Source organism: Pseudopodoces humilis, chromosome 3 (genome assembly GCF_049639895.1).
Source record: "Pseudopodoces humilis isolate 2021_Gansu_Grassland_sample_001 chromosome 3, ASM4963989v1, whole genome shotgun sequence".
Lineage (NCBI taxonomy): Eukaryota > Metazoa > Chordata > Aves > Passeriformes > Paridae > Pseudopodoces > Pseudopodoces humilis.
This window is the reverse complement of record NC_142202.1, coordinates 24914479-24937262: the sequence shown is the minus strand read 5'-3', so window position 1 is coordinate 24937262 and position 22784 is coordinate 24914479. Positions and strand designations below refer to the sequence as shown.

At 37.4% G+C, this 22784-nt stretch overlaps 1 protein-coding gene across 3 annotated transcripts in view; it reads left to right on the top strand.

Annotated features, from left to right (window-relative positions):
• Positions 1–22784, top strand: part of THADA (THADA armadillo repeat containing) — a 152877-nt gene that overhangs the window by 19354 nt on the left and 110739 nt on the right. For all 3 annotated transcript variants that reach the window (XM_088053504.1, XM_014252973.2, XM_088053505.1), the window contains exons 22-26: positions 3586–3695; positions 10586–10718; positions 13472–13582; positions 14680–14802; positions 15456–15547. In XM_088053504.1, the coding sequence (XP_087909630.1) occupies positions 3586–3695; positions 10586–10718; positions 13472–13582; positions 14680–14802; positions 15456–15547 (569 nt within the window). The remainder of the gene's footprint in view (positions 1–3585; positions 3696–10585; positions 10719–13471; positions 13583–14679; positions 14803–15455; positions 15548–22784) is intronic.

Below are 22784 nucleotides of genomic sequence, written 5' to 3'. Positions count from 1 at the left end.
ATTAAATTTCTGTTTTAATTGATGACCTTTTAATTTCCATATATTTCAACAAAACCAGTTTGCATACCAGTTTACATATGAAAGACTGACTACTTTTTAACCTCTTTCTTTCAAACAGAAAACACTCAGTTTTTCCTTAGGTGTTAGAACTTTACATTTAAAAATACAAAATAGCAATATGTACTCAAGATGTTATTTCTTATCTAATGTGGTGTCATGGAAATACTGTTGCTGTCTTTATGTTTGCATTGTCTCCAGTCCTCATGTTTTCATCTGGTTAACAGCTGTGCTTGTACTGTTGCCAGGGTCTGGAGGGCAGATGAGAGAACAGATATGCATTTCCACCATTACGTTCCTTAATCTGCACCAAGTCAAAGAGGAATTGGTGTTTTAGAATGAGTCAGTTCTAACTGCAGCATCTGTTTCTGAAAAGCAGACATTGATAGGTGCTCTTTCAGAAGTAATACATTATTAAGGAAGGAGTTTGATTTCCACGGTCCTTCTGGGTCCCTTCCAGCTCAGGATTTTCTGGGATTTTATAAAGATACCTTCTTTTCCTATAGATGCTTCTTCAGCTTGTTTATGTTTCAGATGTCTTCCTGTAAAACAAAAGGCCTGCATTCTCATTTGGAGAATGCTAATGGTTGAGAAGTCAGTTTGAAATCCTAATTTTCCTCAGGCTTGCAAGGAAATACACGAAGAAAAACGTGGGCATCTTTTCTGTACTTTTTGTAACTTTAGGTTATTACCTTGTTTTATACAGAAATAAACAGGAAGAGGTTTCATCAGAAGTGGTAAAAAATGTCCATGCAATAACTGCTGGGGCTTCAGACTTACTAAACACTTTTCAGTGTTGACAAATAAGCAAATTGGATTTTGTTATCTTATGCATGTAGAACTTTTCTTTCAAGTTACCCATTCTTTTTCTTTGTTTCGTAACTATTAGAAGAGATTTAAGAATACAGAAAAATAAAACTTGGAGAGAAACCTAGGTCAACTTGCCTTGAGCCAGGGCTAAGTAATGGTTGAAAAATATCTGGTAGCATCCCTTGGCCAGTGTGTGTCATCCTGTTGCAAACCTTCCTCCCATTGTACCCTGCTCCACATCTGGGCCAGTAACTGTATTGAATTGTGCCTCAGGGGATCAATGCTGTCATAACTTACCTTAAAGATCATAATGAGCATTGAATTTGCTCAGTCTTCTGACTGATTCTGCCTGCTTTTTTAATGGAGCATGCAGATGGAAAGACAGTGTCTTACAGTGCTGTTGTACATTAGGAACACTGCCTCCTGGCAGGCAGTGGGGTGCTGGGGGGCTACTCTTTGCAGTAGTAATTCTGCCTATTGTGCTGTGTACCTGTGGGGAAGAGGTTGGCAGGGAGGCAGCTTCTGCATGATACTTTATTGTAGTTTGTAAGAAGTTGGGGCAACATCAGATTTGCACTCTCCTTGTTTTTTGAGTAGGAGATCGGGTTTATGTGACAGTCTTCAAAACATCAGCTATTTTACATGGTGGCCTTGCCTTTAGAAATAAAACATAGGAAGTGCAGTGCATAGCTGGAGGAATCTCTCTATTCAAATGCATATTCTACTTTTCATTTTCCATCTGATCTTAAAAATCCAGAGATGGCAGGCTCATCAATATAAATAGTATCATGTAACCGCCAGGTAATGGAAAGACATCTAATGAAGATTCTGTGTTGTTTTTGTCATATGACATGAAAACTGTGAATGCTTCAAGTCTGGAGGAACATTTAGCTTTTCCTCAAACTTCTGTTTATCTCACCTGGGAAGTTTTAAGACAGGTTTGGGAGATAAGCTTGCCAGAGCTCTGCCAAAGTGAAAAGAAACAGGCAGCAGAAGTAAAGACTTGGTTGTTCCATGGCCTGTATTAATCTTTTGGAATGTTCCAAAAAAAGAATTTTTATCTTGAATACCCAGATAATTGCTCTCAGCAGCAAGTGTGGCCCTGTACGTTGTTGATCGTTGAGTTAGTAAGATTCACCTGTTGTAGTCTGAATTTCTGACCAAGAGCTGAGTTATGGTGGTGCTGCTTCTAGCCTGTGAGTTCAGTTTGATGCAAGCTTCTAGTCTGCGTGGCTGTTGCAAGAAGCTCAGAAGTATAAATAGTCAAGTTATGTGACCAAAGAAAAAATTAATTCGTGTGAATTCTAAAAGCATAAGTGTGGTACTGGGACAGGCTGATAAATTGATCTGTATGTGTATGGATTTCTTGATTTGGTTTTGTTTACACACCTGGAGAATTGCCCTGTCTGTGGGTCAGTTCCTTGTGAATAAAGAGTACTTACTCCTCCTTTTTGGACTACAAGGCTGAAATGAAACCCTGTGGCTACAAAAGCTACCTTAAAATCCACTCAGAAATAACTGTTTTAGCTCAAATATCTCCAGTTATTGTGTCTTTCGCATAAGGTGAGTTTTAGCTGCAGGAAATACTATGTAGACTGTCTCAGATTTTTTTTTTTTTTTAATTATTGTTTGGGTGATACAAATTACTTAACAGGAGGTTGAAAACCCATAAAGGTAGATATGACATTTACTTCCCTGACAACTTAATTACTTGTCAGATAATTAAAGTATTAGAGTAATTGTATAATAACAGAACAAGCAGAATTTTATAAGCATCTTGCTGTGATTTTAGGCATATTTTTTATATAGAAGGTTTGGAAAAACTTATTGGAGAACTTTGAGGAAGGAATTCTGAAGTAAATTTTGACTAAGGGCATTAAGTATGTGCTATGCATTTTAAACAAATTAAGTGGGCAGTTTGATTTAGACCTTGAAAGTTGATCAGAATTAAAACAAAAACCCAACAAACAAGACAGCCTATGCTTCATGGAATGAGGTCATGTGGATCTGTAAACTTCCAAACAGATTTAAAAGCTTTGTATTGTAATAGAACTCTAGAAAATAACTATAAGTGAAAGTTCAGTTATCACATTTACAATTTCAATGCTTTTGAAAATAGCTCACATTACTACAAGATCATCTTCATTTTAAAATTGTTTCTAATGATCAACAGCAATTATGCAGAATTCTGGAACATCAGAAATCTGTATTTATCTATGTATTACTTAAATTAATGTGGATTTGTTGCCCTTCAGTGCAACTTTTGGAGTTTGAATTTCGTATCTTAAATATTTTATAGATTTTTTTTTCTGCTGTTGTGCTTTAGTTGGGGTTTTCTTTGGGGTTTCAGGCAAGAGTGTAGGCAAACAAGAAGGATTCTGCATTTGTTTCCCCTGAAAATCAGATTTGTCTCTTTTCTTCTCTTAAATCTGAGTATGTCCATCATGGACAAATAACCAATTTCATGTCCTTTATATTTTTTGACTTCTAAAAAGAATAGAGAACAACTTGTTTAACCTAAGAAAATGAGTTCAGTATTTTTTATCATTAAAGTAAGTGGTTGTTTATTACAGGACTTCTGATTGCTTTTTGCTTGTACCAATGACCCTTCCAACCAGGGGAGGATTGCTGCTTTGAACTGGAAAATATTTTGCATATATAAATAAATTATGTATATGTGATTTTAAATGGTTTAGTAACTTTTTCTTTCTTTTTTAGGTTAAAAATATTGGTGATTACTTTAAACATCATCTGTTGCAGTCAAGGCACAGGGGTGCATTTGAATTGGCATATGCTGGCTTCGTGCAACTTACAGAAATGCTTTCCAGGTAGAAGATGGGCAACTTACTGTGTTCTTAATATAAGTTTTACCAAATTTTGGCATTGATCCTGAATCTGGCTGTGCAAGCAGATCCTTGCTTTCATGTGGATTTTATTTAAGTTTGGTGTAGGCATGATTGTGACAGTTACATGATGTCTGTAACTGACTTGGACTGCAATATTTATGGTTAGAGATGATGCTTAGGCATTGAAAAATGATACAGACATATAATGCTCGCTGCATTTTTCTTCATTTCTGACATGTTAGTTTCCTGAATAGCTCTTAAAAACTCTTGGGAAAAGTAGAAGTGTAGAATTCTTCCATCTCACTCCCCTTTTCTTGTCCTTTATGAAAATGTGTGCCAGACTTTTTGCCTTAGCCAGGACATTTTCTTGGAAACTTCTATTACCTGTCACTGAGTTGGTTATTGTGACATTTGGAAGACTACTTGAGAGTACATCACAGCGTGTGATATGCACTCTGGCTTTTTTCTTTCCCCTTGTAACTTTATAGTTTCCTAGAAGAACTAAATGAACAGAATTGTCCTGAGGTCTGGGCAAGATCATTGGAATTTCCATTACATGCTTAGTTACTGATTTCAAGTGCTGGTTATGTTTATTAGCGGTATAAAGTGTTTATATCCCATCCATGTTTTAATAAGACAAATTAAAATTTCTACTGACTAGGGAGAGTTTGGTGGGATTTTTTTTGCTGTTGTTTTTCTTTTTAAGTATGAAAGACCAGTCAGATTTTCAATTTGAGGTGCCTGCATTTTCATACCAATGCCAGGTTAAGTAACCAATGTTCCCCTTTTGCCACACGTCAGCCAGTTTGATGGGCAGATCTGTTTCTTCTTTACTTCATACTGGAAACAGTTCTGGTGCTTTTAGTACAGACTGGCTGGCTGATCAGGCTCATTGTGTGTCCCCTCAGAAAATATTCTCAACAGAACTGAGGCTTGGTCTCTGCTACAGGATGCTGGGTGAGGCTGCTGCATCCATGCACCAGCACTGCTACAATAATGGTACTTGACACATGGTGGTGTTCATTCTGTGTGCCAGTGGGCTGTTAAACTGCATGCCATGATTCTCTTGGTGATCTTTCTCTCCAAGGTATATTGTTTTCTTTCAGGTGATAGCAATCTGAGGGTTTTCAAATTGGCCTGAGGAGTTTGTTGAGTGTTCACACAACCTTGCTTTAACACTTGGTTGTTTGCTAAAAAAGGAAAAAAAAATATTACGGCTTATCTTTTTGCCTGTCCATATGTTTTATATATGTTTGTTAAGATATTGGGATATTCTTCTATACCATGAAAACTTGTTTCAGGAAGTTCTAAGGTTATGTAAGTTTTCTCCCATCGACATGAACAGAGAGTCTGGCCATTAGAGTAATACAGTTAAAAAAGAAAAACAACAACAAGCAGACCTTTTACTACCACGAGTCTATTTGAGATGAGAAAGGAGTAATCTAAACAGGTACAGCCCCACTGGTCTGATCTCAGTCAGTCTGCAAGACTGTCTTGTAGCAAAGGCAAAGTAAAAAGCAGGAAATAATGGAAAACATATAAAACATGCAGCCAGTTTATAGGGGACTTACTGTTTTTCTTTGATTTGCAGTTTTTAAATTTCTTTTAAAGGCTGAGGTAAATAGAGTAGAGCAAATCTACCCAGACTTTGGAAAAGTTGCTGGTGTGTTTGTTGCCTCTCCTGCTTTCTGCCATTGTATTTAATGGAGCACAATCCACTTAACAGCAACCTTAGGTTGAAAAATGAAGAGCTGAGAGAACTCTGCTTGCCTGAAAATTATTCAAACATTAAGTGATATGTATGTATCATTCAAAACAAAAGCCCTTCAAAATTAAGGAAGCTTCCTCTTCTGAATTAGCAGGTGTCAGTTACAATTTTTTGGTTATCCATACTGCCTAGCATTTTTAAAGTTAAGGTATTTCAAGTAGAGCAAGCGTTCCTTTGGGAAGAAAGTTTCATAAGAACTGGAGAGCAGCTCTGTGGATGTGCATTCATTTCAATGAAAGACAATATTTTCCAGGAACTACAGGTCTCAACACTTACATTTGTATTTAAAACAAAGGAGAAAGGAGACTGATACCAGAGCAGGAAATGACTCTTTGATTTGGTACTCTTGGGATATGAGGAATATTTTGAGACTCTCCTCCAAAAGGGGCGAATTAAGTCTTGGTGAATGCAGCTGCTTTGCAGGTCTGTTGATTGTCATGGAGTCTTTCCATGTCCCTGCTGCAGCTGGGGGGGGCTCCATTCTGCAAGTAAATCGCAACTAGCCTACCTCTCTCCATAGCTGAGTGGCTCATGGGCAGTCTTAAAGCATATATGTCAGAATCTGCATTAATTTACTGCTGTGTCCACAAATTCCAGAGGAGAAATTTTTTGTCCGGGGCAGCTTATAGTAATGTACAGCTTAGCATGGTATCTTGTTGAACAGAATTGAACTCAAGATGTGCAGAAGCATCCCTGACACTTGAATTTGTTCTTTCTGTAAAACACAGTGAAAAATCTTCCCAGGCATTTATGAATTACTCCAGTTGAACTTATTACTTATAGCCAAGCACTTCTTTAAAACTTTATGCTGCAGTCTTTTATCTGAGCTTGCTTTTAGCTGTACAGCTCTTAAACACCAGTCTTTATAAGAACCAAGAGCAGACCTTTTTTGAGACAGAATGATGGTATTCAGACCTGTTTGAGTTAGTGGTGAAAGAAAAATGTTTCCTCTGCAGAGAGTTCTTACAAACCTGATGAAATTGATCTGTCCTGAAATTTGGATGTAAATTGCTGAGTCTGCTCTAATATGCACGTCGCCATTCTTCTGTTTCCCTGTTGATACTCCTTCTGGGAGTGTAGTGCTCCCTTTGTCATGCCTGCTTAATGTTGCCTGCAGCTGCACCTTCAGAAAACCATACAGTTACATAACAAGCAACATTCATATTAATGAAATAAGCAATGTGTTTTTATAAAAGACTATTTCCTGTCAAAGGCCTGGAGAAATTTAAAAATGCTCATTTGGTCTGATAACATGGTGGTTCAGGAAAGTCAGAAATCTGTTTTAAACTTGAAAACTTGAATCTCCTGTAATCCTTATTAGTTAAGCAATTTCTCTGTCCCAAGTGACGTTTTTCCTGCTTTGCATTTCTTTTTTCAGTGATATCTTTTCTGGAAATCTACCTCTATTTTAGGGGATGTGGTAAGTTAGGTCCATAATTGTTTACTGGAAAACTGTAACTTAATAAAAGAAAGGGATAAAAATCACGCTTTTATTTTAAAAGTGTGTAACCTGTCAGTATCGGTGAAAATTACTTACCTGTACCTAGTCAGTGTCTGATCTTCTGTAGTATTTCTTTTGGGGAACTGGAATAGACCCCTGCTAATCTTTGCAGTAAACTCTGCTTCTGTCTCAATTTGTTGCTCTGAAGTGACTGTAACTCTGCTTTCCCAGCCTGCTGTGATCTGCCAGGAAGACTTGTAAAATGGAAATATCACTAATGGACTTGCTAGTGAAACTTACCAAAATCGTAAATAATTTTTCAGCAAAAGTGTAATCACAGATGTAAAGGGTGTTGAAGGGAGACAAAGAAAGTGGGGGAGAAAAACTGTTCTTATATATTGAGATGCTTGTAGCATTAGGAAATACATGACATAAGGAAGTATGAGATACAATGTTAAGACACTGCGCAGGTTGAAGATGTGTTAATTTTTAACACTGATTGTATTTTCACTCCTATTTATTTTCCTGCTTGGTGTGAGAGAGAGATGGGGTAATGATAGTGTATTTTTGAATTTTTTAAGCCACCCAAGGTTCTCCTTGCTCTGCTTTACTGATAGAGAAACCTCAAGCCCTTCTGCATGCCCCTACGTAATCTGGATTTTTTTTTTTTTCATGTGGAGCAGATGCTATGGAAATGAAGGTGCAAGTGGAAGGACTTTGTAGTTTCAGAGGAGTTGTTCTTAAAAGCAGACTTATAACTTGAATAGTAATGTGTTTCTGAAGTTAGATTCTGGTCTGAATCAGTACCAGGGGCAGTATTCTGTCTATAAAAAAAAATGGGAGTCATATTACTTAGGTGAAAAAGAATAATACTACAGGCCTGTTGAGAGAGAAAAAATAGTGAAAGAAACACTTTTTCCCTAGATAGGAACTGCTTACAGTGATTTGAAGCACTGGATTCTGGATATACACATGTAGAAAAATGCTTCTGGTCATGTGATGTTTATGCCTCAGGGCATTGCATCCAGCAAGGCTGAATTCAAGACTGACCCATTGTTAACGCACCATTTATTTCACATAGGAGAAAATATAGTTATATGACTTAGGGAGAGGAGTTTAGCTTTAACTTAGGATTGCCAGGCTTTTGTACTCATTGATACTGACCACAGAAATGGTTTGGGGCATGTATGAAATTGTTTTAACAGACAGAAAATTGTGGGTTACACTTAATGTACTGCATCTTAAGTAATTTGTGTATCAACTTACTGTGTTATGTTTTCATTATCAACAGTATTTGTTTGATCTGGTAAAAATAATCGCTGTTTCATTCTGGAGAATGACATTTGATCTTGAGGCTTTATTTTTTTATTGTAAAGCTTCATTATTCTTAAAATTTAGGGCCACCTCCTTCTTATGACAATATTCTCTTTTCCAGACCACAAGGAGACTGAGCTGCCAAATGGAAGGGAGTAGTCATCTCCATTGCAAAGTCAATAGTCTCTAATATTTCTAACTCTACAGCAGTAACTCTTTCACCTTCTAATAAATAAAAGTGCATTGGTAGGTGGCTTGTGGGGAGATTGAAGCAATATGGCTTTAAGGGAGTCTGAAGTCTATTTGACTTCAGTATACTTCTCTTTCTACTAATCCTGAGAGGAGAAAAATCCCTCAGTTTACTTAAGAATAAAATATTCAGTGTGCTACATAGCAACTTCTAAATATTTCTTTAATGCTTTACTTTCTACTTCTCTGCGCCCCAGCAGGTGTAGGTATTTCTCATGAGGTGTTCGTGTTAAGATAACATAGTGAAGAGAGATGAGCACTGTTCTTTGCATGATTGAATGGAGACATTTAATTTCTGCTTAGCTAGGGAGGTAGGACCAGGTGCCTCCATGATCAGAATGAGGAGATTTTGCAGAATGTGTTGATGTGGATGAAGAGAACTGCAAAGTAGTGTTTTAACTGCTGAGGCTCATGGAGGGGATCCGTGAGAAGTTTTGTGTGGTTTCAATTCTAGAGTTGTATCCTCGTTGTGTGCCCAAAAGTGAGTGTAGGAATGCATCCTGAAAGTAAGCAAGGGCAAGCCACTTACCAGCAAAAGAAAAAGAGTAGTTAAAGAAAAGAGAGCTCACTGTGAGTTTCCAGGTTAATCTGATTGCCTCTGTCATAGGCTTGGGGCAGAAAGCACCTTACTTTTGTGCTGTGGTATGAGGTGATGTATCGCATGTGAAGTTTAGTTCCTCTTGAGCTCTGGACTGGTGGCTTGCATTCTGACTGCCCTTTTGAAGAGGTGCTGCCCTTAAAAAATGGGGAGAATACCTGTAGAAAATATGGTGAAAATCCTGCAGGAATTACTGAAGAATAAGAAGCGTTCTGTGTCTTCTGCTGACCTGTCTGGCACTTCCTGTGACCTCAGTTCTCTGCATTACTGGTTTTCTGTTTCTTTGTGAAAGAAGGAAAGGAGCGTTTCACTGCAGATTAAAGCCTCATTTATTGTTCATGATCAGGTTTTTAGCCAATGTAAATTCTTGCTTTAATAAGAGGAGGAGGAAGAAGGGAATATATGCAGACCTTCCATTAGATTTTTTCTAATGTGATGATATGGTTTTCACATCAGTACCTGTTGCCTTTTGCCTTTTCTTTTAAATTCTTTATTTCAGTCACCCAGGTAGAAAACTTGATTGTAGTCTTACTGTAAGGTCTCACTATTTAGTCATAAATTTAATTATAGTTTATATTTTTAGGTAAGGTAAGTCCTGCATGGTTGTGATAATTACAGTTGTATTGCCCACAGTGATGAATTATTTCTTCTGCTCTGAATCACTTGTCAAACCAGTGTGACAGGATTTAATAACAGTGTCCTGTTAATAGAACTTTTTGTAACAATGAATGATCCTTTTGGAACATTGACATAAGATTAATGGGCTGGTGTTGCACACAGAATGTGGTACATTTCGTTGAACTGAACAGCACCAGTAATTGAAGCAGACTTGAGCTTTTCCTTGTCCTTGGAAGTCCTTTGCTTTCAGGAAATGCTGAGTTTTATAACTGCAAAGGAGGAGTATTTGATGATAGGAGGGCAATTTAGGTACTTTATGAGAAGTTTAACTGACTTAGTATTGAAAAGAGCACTATGGGTCTTGTTTTTGATTCCTTCCATTGCTCTGAGGTTTGCAAGGTTATTTACATTATGTGTACTTACCTTGAGGGGCTTCAGTTTCAGTTTGTATGGTTACAGACATGATTATTAGTGTCAGGGTCTCACATCAGCTACTGTGTGGCAACAAAGATACAATTTGTTAAGTGTTACTTCCTACACAGTGGCTGATGTGCATATGTCTTTGTTTTTTTCCTCCAGAAGATGGTAATAATTTTTGGCAGAAGAGAATTGTTGCAGCATGGAAGCACAGAATCTTGTTTTCTGTTCAGTTAAATATATTTTGCTAGTGGCTCTAATAAGGAGGGTTAATATAATTTGTACCAACACTGGAAAAATGTAATCTTTTTTAAAATTCCTTTTATTTCATAATAAAAATCAGTGTATATGCTTGGAGATGTTAACATACAGCAAGAAATACTTCTTAAGGTCACTAAATGCTTTCTTTGACTTTGTTCTTGTTTTATTCCTTTGTTTCATGTTTCTTATGTGTCTGTTTGATGTAGATGTAACAATGAGAGTCTGCACAAGATGCCAGAGCACTGGCTAAACTGTGTGTTAGAAGAAATCAAATCCTGTGATCATTCTTCCACACTTTGTGCAACCAGACGGAGTGCAGGCATTCCATTCTACATACAGGTACCAACTAATGTCACTGCTTCTGATTTAAATGTATTCTTCAGAACGGACATTTAAAAAAAGGAAATTAGATATTTATTTTTCCCACTCCAACTCCTTTTGATGAAACATTTTTTTCCTTTTTTTTTTTTTTTTTATACAGACTTTGATTGCTGTTATGCAACCAAGAAGCCATTTGTAGTTAAACCATGTTTGGCACCACAGTTCTATTGACTCTTGAGATTTTTGGTTTGTGGTGGATTTCAATGGCATTTCTAAAGACTGTGTTTAGGCTTTATGTTACAACTTTACATTATTATGAGTGTAATAATTTTGGCAAATTCGTAGATTAATTCACAGATTAGGTAAGGCTTTGTTAACCATGTAACTATGGGCTACTTCAGTATGAAGCAGGAGGGGTAAAATATGAACAGAGCTTCACAGAATTGTAAAATGGTGGCCTATTAAATACTGCAAAGAACTTGGGAAGGCCACTCAACAGCAATAAAGCACAAGTTAATAGTGTCACACTAACTGGTGTTGACTGACAGTCTCAAGTGCAATGAAGGAGTAGATTACTGAAGACTTTCATCTGTGAATGTGGGGCCATGCTCCCACATTCTTCCCACTCCCTGTGCTACCTTCAGCTCCATTAATCCCAGCCTCTTTGACTTCTGTCAAGTTCAGAACTGATGGCGGGATGGCAGTGTTTTGTCCCTGCTTATGTGTCACCTCTCACTGAGTGCCCCACATTTGTATGCAGCAGCTCTTCTACATCCTTGTGGGGTCAGCCACTGCAGAGTTGGTTTTGCATATTATACTTATCTATTTTCATTCCTTTGTTCCTTAAAGGAGCCATATTTGCTTTCCCCTAAATTAACCTCTATGATCTTGATTTTCCACCAGTTTTCTAAGACAGGAGTCCAAGAGTAACTGTATGATTTTTAATTTACTCCACTCTGTGAAGTGCAATCTCAAGCACGTTCCAAGGAACTGAAGGACTGCTGGGAGCAAGCTCTCCCTGCCAGAATAATTTATCTTGCTTGTTTTCTACTCTGAGTTTGCCCTGAGAAAGTTGAGGCAGCTGGCTTCTGTCTGACCTCTTATGTGAGTGACGGCTTGTTCCTGGCTTTGCTAGATGCGTGTGCAAGGCAGCAGAGATCAGAAGTAGGGCATTACTAGTGCCCTAGTAGGTTTTAGAAACACTTTTCCTGTTCAATTTCAGCAGTTAAATATTTTTGTCACTTCTGAGAGTAATTTGTCTGCAGATGGAATTTGGCAATTTCATGTTTTCTAGTTTCCCCATTCACGCTACACAATTTGAATCTGGTGGACATTATCTAGTTTTAGTCTTGACAATGTGGGGGGGAAAAATGCATGTTTGAATCAGTTTTTTATGTGAAAAGTTAGGTTACTGCAAGGACTTGGTGAATATCCCACTGCAGAAAACCTGTGTAGTCTGCAGTTGGCCTACTGACTCCTTAGGACAAAACTTGCACTGTGCCGCAGCTCTATGGATAAACAGGTCAGAGGCTTCTATTTTGACACTTCTGGAAGAGTACTAAGTCTAGGCAATTAACAGGAAAGTTTGAAATTAACATTGGGATTAGTCCGAAATAAACTATTTTCAGATTATAATTTTATAGTAAAGAGAGGTGATATTGTTCTTTGGCAGTACTTTTCAATAGTCCTGTAGACTCAGTAAAATGGATTGAACCTTCAATGTCACGTGGCATTTAGATAATAAAAATCCAAGTTGTAATGTGTATCCTAACAGTAGTAAAAGAAGGTTATTTTATTAATGCAGTGTGATCTCTTTGCTAGTTACATCCTGTGATGTGTTCTTGTTAACCTAAAATACACCTATTTTAATAAGAATATGTATTTTTTAATGTTATATCCATTCCATGACCTCTTTAAAATAGGAATGTTATTACTGAATAGTGCAAAGGTGCAGCTTCAGTTAGTGGGTGGGAAAATACGATTTTCAGCTTTAACATTATGAAATTTCAGACTTCAAGTCATTTGCCTCTCTTTTATACTTCACAAACACCTTTTTTTTTCCCACCTGCCCTCTCTGCTTCTCCTATCATTAAATATACTGATAAGCTGACAGAAACTACTACTCCGTTTCTGCCTAAACTCTGTAATTCACTTGGTTCTTACTGATGCTGAACAGACTCTAGGCCCCAAAGCACAAATGGATAATAATCTTTTATTGGTAATAAATGATTTATGATTATCCATTTGTACTAACTTGGAAAAATTCAACAAGAGCTACTAGAGAAAGAGAGACTATTCTAAATTCAGTCCTGAACTTTAGAAGACTAATTTAGAGTATTTTCATCTCAGTTGGATATCCTATGCACTGAAATACTATTTGGAGATGGATGCATCACTTCTCTTTTTTCAAAAATGCTCTGCTTGTTTCATCCTGTGTTGAAAACCAGAATTTATTATTTGGCTGGCCCTTGTCATCTCAACTAGATGTTATTAACCTAAAAAAAAAAAAATAAATCCATACTAGAAAATGTAAGTATGTGTGGTACAGCAGATACTTTTGCTCTCCAAAGTGCTATGATTTTTATTCTGAGGAGCTTTGAACAAAGCTGAGTTGGAACTGAAACTTAATCATTTGCAAATTTTTCTTAGTCATTCTGTATGGTCAGAAGCTAGGCTGTGGTATGGTAAATACAGGAATGGGAGCAGAACTCGTAGAACAGTAAAATGGCTAGAAACACCTGATTTTTATTTTTTTTCCCTCCTTTCTGTAGGCTTTATTGGCATCAGAGCCAAAGAACAGAACAGATTTGCTGAAAATGACAATGAAAGAATTGATATCTCTGGCTGCACCTTTGAGTGAATCTTTAAGTGTAATTCCACAGGTAAAATTCAGCCTCTCATCTGAAGGCATATGACAAAAGTGTGTTTACACTATTTCAAACAGTTAAGGAAGGCATATGTTTTTATTGAGGATATTCTGTTCTTAATATCTATACTAGATTTTAAAATGTGTTTGCATGTGCAGACGTTATGAAGTTACTGTAAAACATACTGAAAAATGGATTGGGCATAATTTCATAGGTTTTTTTCTAGTACAGTAAATGAAGTCATATGTGAGCAAATTACTGCCTAAAGTATATTTCTAAACAGACAGATAAGCAACTTCCTTTTTACAAGTTTGTAAATGAACAAGCAAGCTTTGCTTACTTTTAAAGTAAATAAATGAGTTATTTATGCATGAATCATAGTAAAACACTACATGAAAACTGATTTTAGTCATACTTAGTAACTTCTAAAACTGAAGTACATACATTTGGAATACTAAAAGAACTTATTTTAAAGGCAAGACCTTTATCTTCAAAATGTTATCATTTACGTTCTCTTTGTAAGTGCAAGCCATAATTTGTTCACAATACACAGAAGGATGTCCAAATGACTCTGCCAGATTTTCTGCTGGTATGAATTCATGTAGCCTTGCCAATGTCTGTGAAGCCATGTGTATTACCACCTTCCCTTACAAAGGGTAGAGAAATACCACAAAATGCTCCACATGGTAAAGCTTGCCTGGCTATCAGTTTTAGCTTAATATTGCCCTCCTGTGAGTTGTAGTTTATTTTTTCTTACAGTATCTACAGCATGTCAAGAATGTTGAAAAAGATGATTTTGAACTTCAAAAGTTATTTTTACAGCTATGATAAGCTAAGGATAAAAGAATGTTGGCCTTCACTTGCAATGTCTGGACTATAGTTGTTAGAGGAATATATTTTTAAACTGTAACTTTTAACAGTGTTTACTGCAGCACTATTTTAATGCATTTTTAAGCAGCAGTATTTCCTGTATTTAATATGGAAATAAAGTGCTGTAAATGTGTATATAGATTGTTTTTGCTTTACATGTTCACTGTTTTAATTACAGAAACTAAATTTAAGATACTTACTAATGAATTTGGATTTTTCATATATTTCTTCTTCCACCACAGGTTCATGCTTTAAATATCCTCCGGGCACTGTATAGGGATACACGTTTAGGTGAAAACATCATGCCTTATGTTGCAGATGGAATAAAAGCATCAATTCTAGGGTTTACATCACCTGTCTGGGCAGTAAGTTAATTCTTAATTTTGCTTCTCTAGTTTAACAGGATATAGAATGGTCCTGTTCAGTGAAGCTTTGGTCATGTTTATAAATGGCAGTACTACAGTTTCTGGAATATGATATTTTAAGGTATGGTAAAAAAAATGTAGACCTGCAAAAAATTCATAATTTTGGTCTTTTTTTTTGTTTAGTTTTTATTAATGTGAAGTGCTGATATCCACAAAAAGTAGGGACAAAGGTTACGTTGTAGGTTAAAGTCTCTCTGGCTGTTAAATTTTGAATCAGTGCAGTTAGCTAGTAAGAAGTGTATTTGCATTCACTCTGACTGTTACTTGGCTCTTGAATTTAAGATCCCATATGGCATATGCAGGTAGAACACGTCATGATCTGCTGTGCATAAGGGTTAATCCTTTGAACCACTGAAAATCTGTATGCGTTCCTTATAATAAAGATAGACATCTCCAAAGAACCTGAACTTTCCAGTAGTACTTTCTTCATTGGAAAGATGTTCTGAATTAATAGTTTCCATGTACTGACCTGTAGCATGCTTTTCACTGAGCTGTTATTCTATTGACTGTACATTAATGCCTGTATTTTAAAAAAAAAAAAATCGTACATTTCAAAGAAATTTTTAAAGTGTAGTTCTTACTTTTTCCTTTAGGTACGAAATTCATCTACGCTTCTTTTTAGTGCTCTGATAACAAGAATTTTTGGAGTTAAAAGAGGGAAAGATGAAAATTCCAAAAAAAATAGGTAAGCTTCACTTCATGTACTTCATACTTCATAGAAGTTTGCAAAACATGACCTTAGCCAACAGCAGTTTGAAAATGTTGCTTGCTTTCTGGATATATTTGAGTCATGATATTACAAGATCACCAGTGCTTAAACTGTGCTGCCAAGAAGTAAGTGGTAGGGCCAAAAATATCTGCTGTTAAACACAGAGTTAATTGTACTCATGTGCAATTTCACAGGAGTGGAATGTTGCTGAGAGGTTTTGCTACCAGTGGCTCTTCCAAAAACCAGGGGCTCTCATGGTCACAAAACAGACTTATAGCTCCTGAGTGCAAAGATAAAGGGTGTAAAAGAGAAGAGGAACAGTGGTTACACGGGTGTTCCTTACTTTTAGAGAAGGGCTGGAGTTGATTTCACCCCTACTAATTTGAGATTTTTCCCCTTTAGTCTTCCTGCTTTAGAACACTCTCATATCTCTTTCCTCAAAGCTCTGAAAATTGCATCTTGCAGTGCCATTTCTCTTCCAAGGGATCCTGCCCTTGGATTCTGTAGTCCTGCTTCAAATCCCTTACTATTTCACTTCTTGTAAAACCAGTTCGCTGACTCTTAAAACTCCACAGTCCTGCACATTCCGGTTTCTTTGCACCCTCCAGTTACTGCACAAAGACCCCCATGTTTTCTTTGGCCTCTTCCGTTCGCTTTTTCAGCAAATGAAGCATATCCATGCCCAGTACTCTGTAACTGAGGTCTCTGCTCTAGCAGGGATGTGAAAATAACCCTGAATGTAGAATAAACTCAATAAAAAATATTCCTGGGTAAGCCCGTGGGGCCATGGAGTGGTCACGGTATGGATATTATGGTAACCATTTCAGTAATTCCTAATGTGTTTTCACATCGCAGGCAAGGCATGCGGTTTCTGAAAGAAGGTAATTGTTGCGATTTACCTACAGAAATTCCACCTTTTTTATAGTGGTTCCTTACTGTTGATCCGTGTAACTAATAAAATTTTCATGGATATTTTGAAAAACTAAATGTCTTGGGATGATACTGGTCTGTCATCCTTTAGATGCTACATAGGTGACGTTTTAGCTGTGTGAAATAATTGGTTTCAGGTGTCACTTGAAAAAGTTAGTTACTTAGTGCATGTATGAACATGAGAAAGAAATACAGGTGGGAAACTGGAGGGAGATTTCCCTTAGAAAATAACTCTTTCCCCAAAACGATTTGAACTGTTAGCTGCTCCACTGCATGAAATTATTCTTGTTTTGTCACATACCCAGGTCACTTCTAAATTCACTTCTGTAACCCTCCTGAAGCCCAAGCAGAGCAATAAAAAGTGATTTTAATTTCTCACCTTCTTACTTTGGTTTTATAACAGCATTTAAAGTTGCTTTTTTTCTTTAATTTTTTTTATTGAGCTCTTACTGAAAGAGATGCCTTTTAAAATTCCTATCTTTGGGAAAGATTTAGCACTAACTTCTGCAGTGGTGAGGCAAACTGACTTCTCAAATGCATGTATTTGATGATCTGTAGAATCTGAGATTTCTGCTTGTGAAGCTGCAGAAAGTAATGCATTTGAGCATTACTTTGAGTCTGTTGGGGATGTGAGATACCAGAATGAAGGAATCTTTTATGTAGTTGAATTAAATTTATTAATGGCAATGTTAATTTTTATGTAACTGGCCCTGTTGACTTGCTTCTCTGAAGCTTTTGTTTACAGTAATTCTCTGTAGTCATTTTAACCAAAAAACATTTTAACCATGTTAAACCTGGGCTGGCTTTCTTTTCTTCATCTGCTCATTTAGCAGTTGTGCATTAAGCATTGCATGTAATCACTTCTGCTGTTTTCCATGTATTCTTGTCAAAACTGTGACACAGGGATTAGGAAGGCACCTCTTAAGACAGGTCAGTGAGATACAGAGGGTGTGAAAACAGGCAAAGATTTGGTTTGTACCTCCTTTCTCTGCAGAAGAACCCCACAGGTGGGCATAAGGTGGGTTGTGTTTGGGAAGAGAGACGTCTGTGTTTCTGTGGTTTAGCACCACGAGGTGTCACCGTTGCTGCACAGCTCCCTGCAGCCTCATCCCTGGGTGCAGCTGTGCTTGGGCACTTCTCTTTGGGAGCTTTAAACTCAAGGAGTGTTTTGCTGGAACATAATTCATATATTAAAACCAAGTAATTTTTTCCCCACTTCCAAAGCACTGGCATTTTGACAACTTGGATCTATAGGAGCTTTTGTGAAAGTCACCTGGGTTTAAACCGTGTTCTGTTGCCTTGAGGATGTGCTGTTTACATTAAGGGACCGTCTGTCCAGAAACCAACTCTCTCATTAGGACCCTGCCTAGGGGTTTCCAGTTTACCTGATTTTGGATTAGGGGATTAAATCTGTCACTTTTGTGTCAGTAGGGAATTAGGTTATTACTGGGCTATTCTGGGCATCTGTCTAAAAAAGGATGAACTTTGTCTGGTTTCTCAAGAATAGTTCCTATGATACTGATAGAAGTGGGGTGGTTTGTGTAAACTTTCACAAGGAAGCTTTGTTGGAACATGAAGTATTGATGCATCTTTTTAATTTTAGCATGGACAAAAAAGAAGATGAGTCGGAAAATTAATATGTGAAAAATAACAACTGTGTGCAGTCTTGCTAGTTGGAGAGGAGTTGTCTGAAGGCTGTTTACAGTGGTCCATGCAACTATATATGTAGAGCTTTCTCCTCTAGTGAAAATGAAGTTAGAACTCTTCTCTGGTGTTTCTCTTTCTGAGAGACTGTGTCAAAACTTCTAATGCTGCTGCAAGTGTGTGATAGTGTCTTTATATAGGTGTATGTGTGTGTATTTGGCTAAATGACATTCTGAATTTCAGAGACTATACACCTGTAAAATGGCCAGTTAGCACTTACCTGTAGAGTGTTTAGTTTAGTTTTTATATACTTGATTTGGCAGTACAGTTTTCTTAAATGCCAAGACTTGGAATGAAATTCTAGCCACATAAATTCAATGTACTGAGGAAGGTTGGAAAGTTGTCTTTGCATTTTGATATTTGGTTACAGAAACTGTTCTGCACAGGTATATCATGGTGTGCTTTAGAGAAAACAACCCCCTTCTTGGAGCCCTTCACAGCACAGGTGTTTCTGCTGGTGTAGTCAGTCACTTCATACTTGCTGTGTCTGCATCCTAGCTTGCCTAGCTAAGGTGGGATCAGCTGCGAGCTGTTCCCCAGCCCCAGTGCTGTTCAGCACTTGAACTGTGCCCTGGGATATGCCTTCCACCCAGGCAGTGACTCAGGAGAGGGTCGCACTTCCAAGTGCATCCTCCCTTTGCTGCTCTGTCATCACAGAACGATGTCAGTTGGAAGGGAGATGAAGGAACATCTTGTTCGAACACCCCTGCCATGGAAAGGGACCTTCCACTAGACCAGACTGCTCAAAGCCCTATCCAGTCTGTCCTTGAACACTTTTGAGGGACAGGGCATCCAGAAATTCTCTGGACAACCTGTTCCAGTGCTTCACAGTGAAGAATTTCTTCCTAATACCTGATCTAATCCTGCCCTCTGTCAATTTAAAGCCATTCTCTCTTGTCCTATTGCTACACACCCTTATAAAAAGCTCCTCTGCAGCTCTCTTGGAGGCACCACCCTGAGGGGCACATTGAAGACCTGAGTGCTGTGCTTGGTTTAATGTGAATTGATTGACTAGAACTTTGGACAGTTATGAGTTCTGTAGGCCAATGATTTTTTTTATTAAATAGCCACTTCTTTTTGTTGTGCAGTCAAATTTGCAATGTAGATTTGTTCATTCCATGTACTTTTAAAGATGCTGGAGTGTAGTGTGTGCTTCTTTTGTGTTCTTTCTGTTTCTTTCGTGGTAATTTCTTTTTTGACTTAGTGTTGCTACAGATTGCAAATCATCTGAAGTAGGTTTTTACTGTAGTTGATTGTAGGTTCCAGTGTCACATAAAAAACCAGGATGTCTTGATATGAAGCTATATATATTATGATAGTTAAGGCAGACATGAAAATCAAAATGAAAATCAAAGTTACATGTACAGTTAACTGAAATTAATTTTGAAATGTGATTAAATTGTTTGTTTTGGAGGAATTATCTTCTGTCCAAAGGAGTTACAGTAATAATAGTGGTACTTTCATATATACATACATATATACATATTTACATATACATACATACATATATATATATGTCAGATACCTTTTTCGTCTGTAGTACAATGCTAATTAAAGTTGCTACTGCTTGTTAGTCAACAAGACACTCGTCATCAGATGTTTGATGAAACTCTTCTTATCAAATCCATGGTATTTCTGGCTTTTTTTTTTTTTTTTTTAATTCCCCCTCCCCCCCCAAACCAAAAGAAAAGGATGATCAGGAATTACCTTTGAGGCTTCGAGGCAATTTGCCATTTGACTTAGAACAAGCTTCAGTCTTTAAGGTAGTAAAAAAGCATCATCCTGGTTTATCTGGAAATGCAATTTTTTTATCTGGAATACAGGTGTTCCAGAGTCCTTAGGAAGAGTCACCAATGTACTCAGGTGTAGGCAGAAGGAAAGAGTAGGAAGTGGGGAGAAATAATTCCCTCTGCTTCTCACCTTGGTGGAGGAGGTTTCAAGAAGGAGAAGCTTCAACTCTTTAATTAACAAAGAGGGTTTTAAGCAAGGCTGAAATGATACTGTGCAACCTGATGATTTTTATGTTTCATAAATAGAGTATGTATGTATATATTTGCATTTTGGGACGCAGGAAGCTCCTATGTATTTATAGTGTAGTAAAGGGATAATGCATATGCAGGAAAATACCTAGATGTCAACACAGATTTTCTGTGGAGTTAACTCATGCTGTCTGGAATTTGAGTATGAATGCTGCCATGTTTTCAGTGTTGGTTTAGATCTATTTGAAAAGAAAGAAAACTCTTCTTGCCATCTGCATATTACCTTGTCTTTATTTTCATTTATAGCTGTCAATAGATGTTAATGGCTTCAAACTCTGGAAAAGGGAAACTTACCTTTTTAATTGCAATAAGATGAAAACTATGTAGATGTTAACAGGTTATGAAGATGCCTTGCTGTCTGCAAGGCAGTCAACATGCATGACTTCTCTCTGCTTTCCTTGTTTTTATTGCAAGTTGAGTGTTCAGCACTTCTCAGTAAGTGGTTCCTTGCACACTTGACAGTCACTGAGGAAAATCAAATTAACTTCTAAAAACACTTAAGTTGGTCTGTTTTTTTTCTTCTAAATTATATGCTTTTTCTTTAATGTTAAGATTTTTAAGACCCTAAAGAATCACATTTAAACTGAAAAGTTAGAAGAAAACACTAGATAGTGAATGCTGTCATGCAAACCTCTCTTTTCATAATATTATCTCTAAATTAAATGAATCTGATATTACCTTCCTTTTCTCTAAGCTGCTTTTGAGTTGTAGCTTCAAATACATGGAGTACATCATAAGAACATGATTCCTGTTATATATTCCACTCCTGGCAGGCTAACAGTTCCAGTATTTCTAAGTTAGCGCCTGAAAAGTCTGTCTGAAGTCAAGGATATTTTGCCAATCTTAACAGCAAGCTTTTTAGACATTTTCAGTGGATCATACTAAGCTCTGTAGGACTTGTGAGATGGGTCAGTGTTGCCCACAAGAGGAGTGGCCAGTCCTGTTTAGGGGTAAGCCAAAATAAACTTTGGTGGTACTAAAGTGGTCAGTCTATAGTGGCACATAAGTATGGTAAAATGGGATAGCTCTTAGGTGAGTTTCCTGGAGTGGATGCTTCCAGTGACTCCAGCCCTTAAACGCTCGGTGCCAACTTGGAGATGCACCAGCGGCAGAATTCCCTTGTGGCAGCTGAGGTACAGCTCCGTGTGAGGGGATGGTGACCATGGCCATGGCTCCAGGAATGCTGAGCCTCTTGTGCTGCCTCCAGCAGGGATACACATGTACAGCTCGATTCACAAAACCAGCCTCGCTGTGCTCTGTGTCTCAGACTGCATGCTGTGCAAGGGTTGGGATTTGCTTTATCTTGGCTCTTGCTAGTGACTCCCTAGTGGATTTTCTCTGGCAGCATTGGCCGGTTGCAGCTCTTCAGTTGAAATACTCTGTCAGTGACATTGAGGTTTCATGAGGTGACTGTGCTGTTGAAATGCCTCTGGTGCTTTTCCTCTGGCTCCTTCTGTGTCACCTTTTTCAGCCTCCATGTTCTCTCCATGCCATCTCAGTTGTTCTGGTGAATGCTTTTGAAGTAGTTATTAAGCAGCACATTGCCTTGTTAGGGGTTACTTTTTTAAGGGAAAACATCCCTTGCCCTTCTGTGTGCCAAAAATAGGCCCCATTTATTTTGTTCAACTTTTTGTTTTTTAATACTCTGGCTCTCTTTTTTTTTATTGATTTTGACAGATTTAGAAGACCTAATCTTAGAACTGTCTTAAGAAAACATGCAAAAGTTCAGGCTTACTCAGATAACCGTTATGACTTTTGCTGATTAATAGTTCAATAACGATATACTTGTTTAAACGTTATTTTGAACAGGCTCCCCAAGTGCCTTTATAACAAGAATAATGATGATAAGGCGCTATTAATTTGTAAGTTGAAGGTAAAATTAATGAAAGTTGTGTGCAGAAACAGAAACAAATTGAAAACAAGCTCCTAAACAAATCTGTTTCCCTCTGTATTACTGCTTTATTTACTCTGTCTGTTTTTCAGTTCTAAACTAAATCTCTAAAGTTTCCTGTAGCAGAAAATAGGGACTTTTCTTCTCAAGGCTGAGGATGCTCTCTCTCTGTATGATTTCTGCTGGTATTAGGAACACAGTGTCTGTCTTTTTTTGATAAAATACCTAAAATCTAAAGAAACATTTTTACTTCAAGGTCTTGTCTATATAGAGTCAGAAAAGAAATAGCCCACATAAATCCCAGTCACATTTCTGGGGCCTAAAACACACTTAAATCACTGGTGGACAAATGTGTATCTCTGTTCTCTGAATAGGGAGTATCTTCATAACATCCTGTCTTAAGTCAGCACCAGAAAATACAAAGATGAATGTGGTAAAATGACCTGAGTGAAAGTTTACCCAAAGTGAAACACCCTAAAAATATATATGCTGGCCCAAGGTAACTCCAGTTCATTTGTTTTGAATAAATTAGGGTCATAATATTAATGTTTATTTCTACCAAGTGAATAAAATGCATTCCATGAAACAAAAATTAATGCAAACTCGGCACATGAATAGGTAATTTACTTTATGCTGTAGTGATAGAAGT